This window comes from Portunus trituberculatus, chromosome 2, assembly GCF_017591435.1.
Source record: "Portunus trituberculatus isolate SZX2019 chromosome 2, ASM1759143v1, whole genome shotgun sequence".
Classification (NCBI taxonomy): Eukaryota; Metazoa; Arthropoda; class Malacostraca; order Decapoda; family Portunidae; genus Portunus; species Portunus trituberculatus.
The window spans coordinates 1,412,994-1,422,993 of NC_059256.1; the positions used below are offsets into that span (position 1 = coordinate 1,412,994).

General features: G+C 45.9%; 2 protein-coding genes across 2 annotated transcripts in view; both read left to right on the forward strand.

Annotated features, from left to right (window-relative positions):
* The window catches only part of LOC123501255, a 6,624-nt gene extending 252 nt beyond the window's left edge, over positions 1 to 6,372 (forward strand). Inside the window, exons 2-6 of the mRNA XM_045249998.1 lie at positions 1,162 to 1,288; positions 1,989 to 2,175; positions 2,612 to 2,757; positions 4,313 to 4,435; positions 6,247 to 6,372. Of these exons, the coding sequence (XP_045105933.1) occupies positions 1,162 to 1,288; positions 1,989 to 2,175; positions 2,612 to 2,757; positions 4,313 to 4,435; positions 6,247 to 6,372 (709 nt within the window). The remainder of the gene's footprint in view (positions 1 to 1,161; positions 1,289 to 1,988; positions 2,176 to 2,611; positions 2,758 to 4,312; positions 4,436 to 6,246) is intronic.
* Positions 6,373 to 9,664: 3,292 nt separating this feature from the next.
* The window catches only part of LOC123501261 (extensin-like), an 18,140-nt gene continuing 17,804 nt past the window's right edge, over positions 9,665 to 10,000 (forward strand). The window contains 1 exon segment of the mRNA XM_045250011.1: positions 9,665 to 10,000. This exon segment is cut by the window's right edge and continues 77 nt beyond it. Coding sequence (XP_045105946.1) covers positions 9,885 to 10,000 — 116 coding nt within the window. The 5' untranslated portion in view covers positions 9,665 to 9,884.

The window sequence follows — 10,000 nt, forward strand, 5'->3', positions numbered from 1 at the left end:
TGAGTGTCTGTGTGTGTGTGTTTGTTTGCATGAGTGTCTGTGTGTGTGTGTGTGTGTGTGTGTGTGTGTTTGCATGAGTGTCTGTGTGTGTGTGTTGTATGAGTGTCTGTGTGTGTGTGTGTGTGTGTGTGTCTGTGTGTGTGTGTTTGCATGTGTGTGTGTGTGTGTGTGTTTGTTTGAGTGTGTGTGTGTGTGTTTGTTTGCATGAGTGTGTGTGTGTGTGTTTGTTTGAGTGTGTGTGTGTGTGTTTGTTTGTGTGTGTGTGTGTGTGTTTTGTTTGCATGAGTGTGTGTGTGTGTTTGTTTATGAGTGTGTGTGTGTGTTTGTTTGCTTGAGTGTGTGTGTGTGTGTGTTTACATGAGTGTGTGTGTGTGTGTTTTATTGTCTGTGTGTGTGTGTGTGTGTGTGTGTTTACATGAGTGTGTGTTTGTGTGTGTGTGTGTTTGTTGTGTGTGTGTGTGTGTGTGTGTGTGTGTGTGTGTGTGTGTGTGTGTGTGTGTGTGTGTGTGTGTGTTTGTGTGTGTGTGTGTGTGTGTTGTGTATAGTGTGTGTGTGTGTGTGTGTGTCTGTGTGTGTGTGTGTGTGTGTGTGTGTGTGTGTGTGTGTGTGTGTGTGTGTGTGTGTGTGTGTGTGTGTGTTTGTTTGTGTGTGTGTGTGTGTGTGTGTGTGTTTGTTTGCATGAGTGTGTGTGTGTGTGTTTGTTTGCATGAGTGTGTGTGTGTGTGTGTTTGTTTGTGTGTGTGTGTGTGTGTGTGTTTGTTGAGTGTGTGTGTGTGTGTGTGTGTGTCTGTGTGTGTGTGTTTGCATGAGTGTGTGTGTGTGTGTGTGTGTTTGCATGAGTGTCTGTGTGTGTGTTTGTTTGCATGAGTGTGTGTGTGTGTGTTTGTTTGCATGAGTGTGTGTGTGTGTGTGTTTGTTTGCATGAGTGTCTGTGTGTTTGTTTGAGTGTGTGTGTGTGTTTGTGTGTGTGTGTGTGTTTTGCATGAGTGTGTAGTGTGTGTGTTTGTTTGCATGAGTGTGTAGGTGTGTGTTTGTTTGCTTGAGTGTGTGGGTGTGTGTGTTTGTTTGCTTGAGTGTGTGTGTGTGTGTGTTTGTTTGCTTGTGTGTGTGTGTGTGTGTGTGTGTTTACATGTGTACGTTTCACAATGTGTGCGTTTTCAGGTGTGTGGGAGTGGAAGGAATGCCAGCGCCCCTCCCCGCACTCTCCCGCTGCCCCGCACACCCACGCCCACACCCTGAACAGGCGGTGGGGCGGCCCTCTCTCACCCCGCCTCACCCTAACATTATGGTAAAGTGACGACTACCGCTACTACTACTACTACCACTATTACTACTACTACCACCACTACTACTATTACTACTACCACTACTACTATTACTACTACCACTACTACTACTACTACTACCACTACTACTATTACTACCACTACTATTACGACCACTACCACTACTGCTATTACTACCACTACTACTATTACTACCACTACTACTACCACTGTTCATCGTAAATTACTACTACCACTATTCATCGTGAACTACTACTACTAATATTACTGTTTGCTTGTTACTACTGTTATGAGTATAACTACTATTACTACTACTACTATTATTTTGTTACTATTACTATTGTTAGCTTATGATTATTTATTACTACTACTATGACTACTACTATTACTACTACTATTATTACTACTACTACTACTATTATTACTACTATTATTACTACTACTAGTTCTACTACTATTACTACTATACTACTACTACTATTATTACTATCTACTATTACTACTACCACTCCACTCCACTCCTGACCATCCACCTCCACTCCAATCCACTCCTGACCATCCACTCCTAACCATCCACTTCCAATCCACTCCTGACCATCCACACAACCATTTATATTTGCCTCCTTCTTATCCATCCACTCCCTTTCCACTCCTTAACCTTCCACCTCTCCACGCCACCGACCGTCCACTCACTCCACACAGGTGACGGTGATGATGGACAAACGTGTCTTGCCAGGTGGAGTGAGGCTAATCCCTGCTAGTGTGGAGGCTGACGTGTGTGTGGATGAGCCGACTCCCTTCCTGGTGCCTGTATCCAACGCCAGCATCACCACACTCTGCTACGCCCACACTGACATCACCATTCCTACACCGTCTTATAACCTACTGGGTGAGTGGGTGTTGGGTGGGTGTTGGGTGGGTGTTGGGTGGGTGTTGGGTGGGTGTTGGTGGGTGGTGTTGAGTGGGTGGTGTTGAGTGGGTGGTGTTGAGTGGGTGGTGTTGAGTGGGTGGTGTTGAGTGGGTGGTGTTGGTGGGTGGGTGTGGTGTTGGGTGGGTGTTGGGTGGGTGTTGGGTGGTTGTTGAGTGAGTGGTGAGTGTTGGCTGACGGTGACTGATGGTGACATTGTTGCTTGGTGAGTGTGTGGGACGTGACTTTGACATTGTTGCTGGTGTGTATGGGTGAGAGTGGGTGTATGGGTGAGTGTGTGGGTGTTGACTGGTGTTGACTGGTGTCTGCTGTCGCTACACCGATATCACCATTGCTACACGTACTTAAAACCTGCTGTTAGTGTATTGGTGTTGACTGATGTTGACTGGTGTTGCAGGTGGTGTTGACAGCAGGGTTCTAGACTGGCGGCACGTGTTCAGGCGTAGTGTGGGTGGTGTGGCTGGTGATGCTGTGGTGGTGGCGGTGGTGACTGGTGCCTCCCCGCCGAATGGTGATAACATGTACACCACTTCGTTGGATAAGGTATGTGTGGTGTTGTGTGGTGGTGAATGTAATCAAATCTTTTAATTCTTGCTTGGATTTTGGTGATTGAGTTAAGATTATTATAGTTATGGTACCGTTTTGTGATGTTGTGGTGGTGTTGTGGTGTTGAAAGATAATGTGGTGTGTGGTGGAAAGAAAAGGTGTGGAGGGGAATTTTGATTGTGGTGGTGACAGTATGTGGTGTTGTGGTGACAGTATGTGGTGTTGTGACAGTATGTTGTGTTGTGGTGTTGAAAAGAAAGTGTGGTTGCAAGTTTTGAAGATGGTTGTGGTGGTGTTGTGGTGGTTACGTATGTGTGGTGTTGTGGTGATGACGTATGTGGTGGTGTTGTGGTGATGACGTATGTGGTGGTGTTGTGGTGATGACGTATGTGTGGTGTTGTGGTGATGACGTATGTGTGGTGTTGTGGTGATGACGTATGTGTGGTGTTGTGGTGTTGAAGGTGGCTGTTGGTGGTAATTTATGGTAATGTCTATGGTGGTGAAGTGTGGTGACGAATGTGGTGGTGATTCTTTTGGTGGTGTTGACGGTGTTGTAAATGTGAAGAGTTGACAGTGTAGTGTTGTAAATGTGTTGACGGTGTGGTGGTGTTGGAAATGGTGTTGACGGTGTTGTGAAGGTGATGTTGACGGTGTTGTGTTATAAATGTGGTGTTGACAGACGGTGGTGGTGGTGTTGTGAATGTGGTGTTGACGGACGGTGTGGTGGTGGTGTTGTGAATGTGTTGACGGACGGTGTGGTGGTGGTGGTGGTGGTGGTGTTGTGAATGTGGTGTTGACGGACGGTGTGGTGGTGGTGGTGTTGTGAATGTGGTGTTGACGGACGGTGTGGTGGTGGTGTGTGAATGTGGTGTTGACGGACGGTGTGGTGGTGGTGTTGTGAATGTGGTGTTGACGGACGGTGTGGTGGTGGTGTTGTGAATGTGGTGTTGACGGACGGTGTGGTGGTGGTGTGTGAATGTGGTGTTGACGGACGGTGGTGTGGTGGTGGTGGTGTGAATGTGGTGTTGACGGACGGTGTGGTGGTGGTGGTGTGAATGTGGTGTTGACGGACGGTGTGGTGGTGGTGTTGTGAATGTGGTGTTGACGGACGGTGTGGTGGTGGTGTTGTGAATGTGGTGTTGACGGACGGTGTGGTGGTGGTGTTGTGAGTGTGGTGTTGACGGACGGTGTGGTGGTGGTGTTGTGAATGTGGTGTTGACGGACGGTGTGGTGGTGGTGTTGTAAATATGGTGTTGTAAATGGTGTTGCCGGACGGTGTGGTATTAGTGTTGTAAATATGGTGTTGTAAATGGTGTTGCCGGACGGTGTGGTATTAGTGTTGTAAATATGGTGTTGTAAATGGTGTTGCCGGACGGTGTGGTATTAGTGTTGTAAATATTGTGTTGTGTTAAAAATGTGGTGTTGACGGTGTTGCGAGGCAGGTAGTAAATGTGGTGTTGACGGACGGTGTTGTAAATGGTGTGTGGTGTAAATGGTGTGGTGTAAATGGTGTGGTGTGGTGTGGTGTGGTGTAAATGGTGTGGTGTTGCAGGTGGCGGTGAGGCAGGTGGTGAGGGTGGTGGAGGGGTTGGCACAGAAGGCAGTCTTCAACATCCGTGACTTGCTGCCCTCGCCTGCTGTCAACCTGCCCTACTACCAATACAGGTTAGGAACTGCATGCTACTACTACTACTACTACTACTACTACTACTACTACTGTTACTACTACTACTACTACTACTACTACTACTGTTACTACTACTACTACTACTACTATTACTACTGTTACTACTGCTACTACTACTACTACTGTTACTACTACTACTACTACTACTACTATTACTACTACTATTAAGTACTCCTAACTGTTACTAAAACTTCCATTATTACTATTAGTCGCTACTATCATAACTATTACTACTATTACTACCACCATTCTATTTCTAGCGAGTCGCTAATACCACTATTACTACTGCCACTATTACTACTACTACTACTATTACTACCACCACTACTACTACCACTATTACTACCACCACTACTACTACCACTATTACTACTACCACTACTACTACAGGGCCGCCGAGGGAAAGCACTGTGTTGATGCAGACTGGATACTCTATGATACAAGAGTGGGTGTGTCTCCAATCCTTCTAAAGGCGATTCGATTCCTTAACACCACCACCACCACCACTACTACTACTGCTACTGCTACTAATGCTACACTGCTATATTCTGGGTTAGTGAAAGGTTCTAAAGGTTCTAAATGGGTTCAGATCCTTTAAGTGGTATAAGAGGGTTCAATTCTCTAAATGGGTTCAGATTTTTTAAGTGGTATAAGAAGGTTTGGTTCTCTGTTGGTGATAATGGTGTTGGAACCTTTATTTCTTGGTGTATTGGATTTTTAAGTTTATATTAGCTAAAGGAATTCAAACTGGGTAAAGAGGTTCAGATCCTTTATGTAAGTGGTATAAGGGTTCGATTCTCAAGGGATTCAAACTGGCTAAAGAGGTTCAGATCCTTTATGTAAGTGGTATAAGAGGGTTCGATTCTCTTAAGGGATTGAAACTGGCTAAAGAGGTTCAAATCCTTTTATGTAAGTGGTATCAGAGGGTTCGATTCTCTGTTGGTGATTGTGGTGTTGGAACCTTTTTATTTTTTTTGGTATATTGAATTGTGGTGTTTATATTTGCCTGTGTGTGTGTGTGTGTGAGTATGTATGTTTGTATGTATGTGGTGTATTGAGTTATTTTAGTATATAGTGATGTCTGTCTGTCTGTGTCTGTCTGTCTGTATGCTAGTCCCTTGTCAGTACCTCTCTAAGTGTACATTCCCTTCTGTCTGTTTGTGTCTGTCTGTCTGTCTGTGGCTTATATTTGTCTGTGTCTGTCTGTCGGTCTGTCTGTCTGTGTTATATTTGTCTGTCTGTCTGTCCCTCCTGTCTGTCTGTGGCTTATATTTGTCTGTCTGTCTGTCCCTCCTGTCTGTCTGTGGCTTATATTTGTCTGTCTGTCTGTCCCTCCTGTCTGTCTGTGGCTTATATTTGTCTGTCTGTCTGTCTGTCTGTGTCTGTCTGTGGCTTATATTTGTCTGTGTCTGTCTGGCTTATATTTGTCTGTCTGTGTCTGTCTGTGGCTTATATTTGTCTGTCTGTGTCTGTCTGTGGCTTATATTTGTCTGTCTGTCTGTCTGTGGCTTATATTTGTCTGTCTGTCTGTGTTCGGTCTGTCTGTCTGTGTGTCTGTCTGTGGCTTATATTTGTATGTGTCTGGCTGTGGCTTAAATTTGTCTGTGTCTGTGGCTTAAATTTGTCTGTGTCTGTGGCTTAAATTTGTCTGTCTGTCTGTGTGTCTGTCTGTGGCTTATATTTGTATGTGTCTGGCTGTGGCTTATATTTGTCTGTGTCTGGCTGTGACTTAAATTTGTCTGTCTGTGGCTTAAATTTGTCTGTCTGTCTGTGGCTTATATTTGTCTGTGTGTGTGCAGGTGGAGGCAACAAGTGGAGGAGCTGGCCAAGGTGGAGGTGGAGGGGGCGCAGGATGGTGGCGAGGTGGCGGCGTCAGGGCAGGTGGCAGACAGGCATGCACACGGACAAGCTCATCCACCTACTAACGAGATTATCTTCCACCTGCCATCTACTGCTACTGCTACTACTACTACTACTGCTACTACTACTGCTACTACTACTGCTACTGTATCTTTCAAGAGGAACGAGAGACAAGCTGGTACTATGACTACTTCTACTACTACTCCTGCTGCTACTACCTCTACTGCTACTACTCCTACGACTACTGCTACTCCGACTACTACTGATACTACTACTACTGATACTACTACTACTGATACTACTTCTCCTGCTACTACTGCTCCTGCTACTAATACTGCCAGTACTACTACTACTACTTCTACCACTACATCTAAACCTGCAAATGCTTCTACCACTTCTACTACTACTACTTCTACTACTACTAATGACACTAAACCGATAGTCCCACAATATCAAAAAGCTACTACTGATACTACTACTGATACTACTACTACTACTACTGATACCACTGATACTACTACTACTATTACTGATGCTACTGATAAGACTGACACTACTACTACTACTACTACCACCACCACCACTACTACTCTTATACTACTACTACTACTACTGCACCAAGCAAGGGCGTGTGTGGTACTGTGGTGAATGTAATGGTGATGATGGCAGCTGTGGTGGTGGTGGTGGTGGTACTGCCTTAACTACCACCACTACTGCTACGGTTTTTGTTTTTTAAGTGTATTTTGTAAGTGACTTGTATTTAAGTGTGGATTCTAATATACTTTACCTTCTAATAAGTAAGTTGTTTGAATGGTCTGATCTGAAGTGCTGGTCTTGTACCTGTTTAATACTTGTCTTGATATAGTTTTTCTTGAATATTAGTTTGTCTACTTATAAAATATTGTCTACTTAAAACCTACTTGTAATATTTCCCTTCAATAGCTTGTCTACTTTTAATTTCTCTTCTATGTCTACTTGTATGATTTCTGAAGTGTCTCCTTACTTGTGTTCCTCCATAAAGTGTCTTATTATAACACTTCATAATTCTCTAACACATTTTTTTTATAATTCTCATCTGTCTTAATTCTCTAAAACGTGTCTTGCTTGTAAAAGGTACATATTCTAAACTTTAAACTTTAAAGGTACATTCTAAACTTTAAAGGTACATTCTAAACTTTAAAGGTACATTCTAAACTTAAAGGTACATTCTTGCTTATAATCCTCTAAACCATGCCTTACTTAATAATCCTCTAAAACATGCCTTACTTAATCCTCTAAAACATGCCTTACTTAACAATCCTCTAAAACATGCCTTACTTAATAATCCTCAAAAACATGCCTTAATAATCCTCTAAACATGCCTTACTTAACAATCCTCTAAAACACCTTGCTTAATAATCTTCAAACATGCCTTACTTAACAATCTTCTAAAACATGCCTTAATAATCTTCTAAAAGCCTTAATAATCCTCTAAAACATGCCTTAATAATCCTCTAAAACATGCCTTAATAATCCTCTAAAACATGCCTTACTAATCCTCTAAAACCTGCCTTACTTACAACAATTCTCATCCCTCCCTGTCGTTCATAACCTCACGATTCACCCTCTAGTTAGAAATGCAAGTTGTTTTCCCCAAGACTTGCGTGAGATGCTGTCCAAGATATAGGAAGAGAAGGCAAAGTGTTTCATCAACGTGTTTGCAGCTGGTGAGAGTGTTTAGAGGATATAAGACACGATTTACCCTTGTTTAGTTAGGCAGTAAGCTACATCAACGTGTTTGGAGCTGGCGAGTGTTTAGAGGGTATAACACCACGATTTGCAATGATGTAGTTGGACAGTATGCCTCCAACAACGGGATTTGACTAGCTAGAAATACAAGTAAGTTATTTTTCTATAGTGAGAGGTGCTGGAAAGTTATGAAGTGTAGGTAAAATGGGAAATACAAGATGATTATTTGTATAGTGGTGAGTGAGGTACGGGAAAGTTAAAAGTGTAGGCAAATTGACGTATTTGGAGCTGGTCACAGTGTCTGGAGGGTATAACATCGTACTTTGCCGTTGAAAAGTTAGTCAACCAGTGCTCCATCAACGGGCTTGGAGCTGGACAACACAACAATTCACGCTGAGTAGGTAGGAAGTGAGAGTCGACAAGTGCTCCATCAACGGGCTTGGAGCTGGACAACACAATTCACCGCTGAGTAGGTAGGAAGTGAGAGTCGACAAGTGCTCCATCAACGGGCTTGGAGCTGGAACACATACAATTCACGCTGAGTAGGTAGGAAGTGAGAGTCGACAAGTGCTCCATCAACGGGCTTGGAGCTGGTCACAGTGCTTGGAGGGTGTCACTGGTGGGCAGTATGCTACATCAACAGGCTTGGAGCTGGCTAAGGTGTTTCTAAGGGTGTGTCAGGTGGTGTACTGTGTTGTGGTGCTAGAGGGGTGTTAGTGGTAGGGGTGGGTGGGGGTGGGCTGTGTAGGGGTGATTAAAGGGTATTGGAGTTTGTAGGAGAGAGAGAGAGAGAGAGAGAGAGACGAGAGACGAGAGTCAAGGTGACCTATAATGGGGTATGTCCTCTCTCTCTCTCTCTCTCTCTCTCTCTCTCTCTCTCTCTCTCTCTCTCAAGGGAGGAGGAAAGTACAAATATTTCTCCCAGACAAGTGCCCGAGGCTCTCTCTCTCTCTCTCTCTCTCTCTCTCTCTCTCTCTCTCTCTTTCAGGTCAGGCAGAGGTTACTGGGGTCGTGGAGGGGCGCGGAGGGGCGTGACAGTAGCGGAAGTAACAGTGACGGGGGGGCGGCAGAGAGAGAGAGAGAGAGAGAGAGAGAGAGAGGGCGGTGCCAGAGCCAATGAGAATGCGAGGAGTGAAAGAAGAGTGTTTTTACTGGATGGCTGGCGCTGGTTGGTGACTGTGTGGTCAGAGAGAGAGAGAGAGAGAGCAAGGGTTTCCAAACAGCAGTGTGTGTGCTCACCACGGTCATCTGCTGGTGTGTGTGTGTGTGTGTGATGTAAAGGTGCTTCCTCTCTCTCTCTCTCTCTCTCTCTCTCTCTCTCTCTCTCTCTCTCTCTCTCTCCATCACCCTCCCTGCCTCTCACCTCTCACCTCTCACCCCTCGCCCTCCCCTGGCGGTGGTGGTGGTGGTGGAGCTGCCCTGTGTGTGTGTGTGTGTGTGTGTGTGTGTGCAGTGGTGGCAACCCTCACCAGCAGGTAGATGGGAGGGTAGGGTGGTGGGGGCTTGGGGGATGACTAGCAGCAGCAGCAGCAGCAGACACACAGGGGAGGGAAGAGGGGGGAGGGAATAGGGGAGAGGATGGTGTTGTGTGGGGGGAGGGTGGTGAGGGGTGGGAGACAGGGTGAGCCAGCCAGCCAGCCAGGCGGCAGCGGCAGGTGGTGGTGGTGGTGGTGGTGAGGTGGTGTTGGTGGTGGTACCGTGGTAGTGAGGCAGCGGCAGTGGCGGCGAGGGGACGCCCGGCACAGTGAGAGTGAGAGAGTGTGTTGAGTGTGGCGAGTGTTGCGCTGCGCCGTGCAGCGTCAGGGAGGGACGGAGTGAGAGAGTGAGTGAGTGTGAGGGCGCGGCCACCATGAGGCAGCGTGGGCCTGCCGAGGCGCGGGTGCGCAAGGCGTCCTACTACGTGTGGTTCTTGGGCGCGGGCGAGTGCCGCGGCCTGCGGGGCGTGGAGTGTGTGCGCCCCGTGCT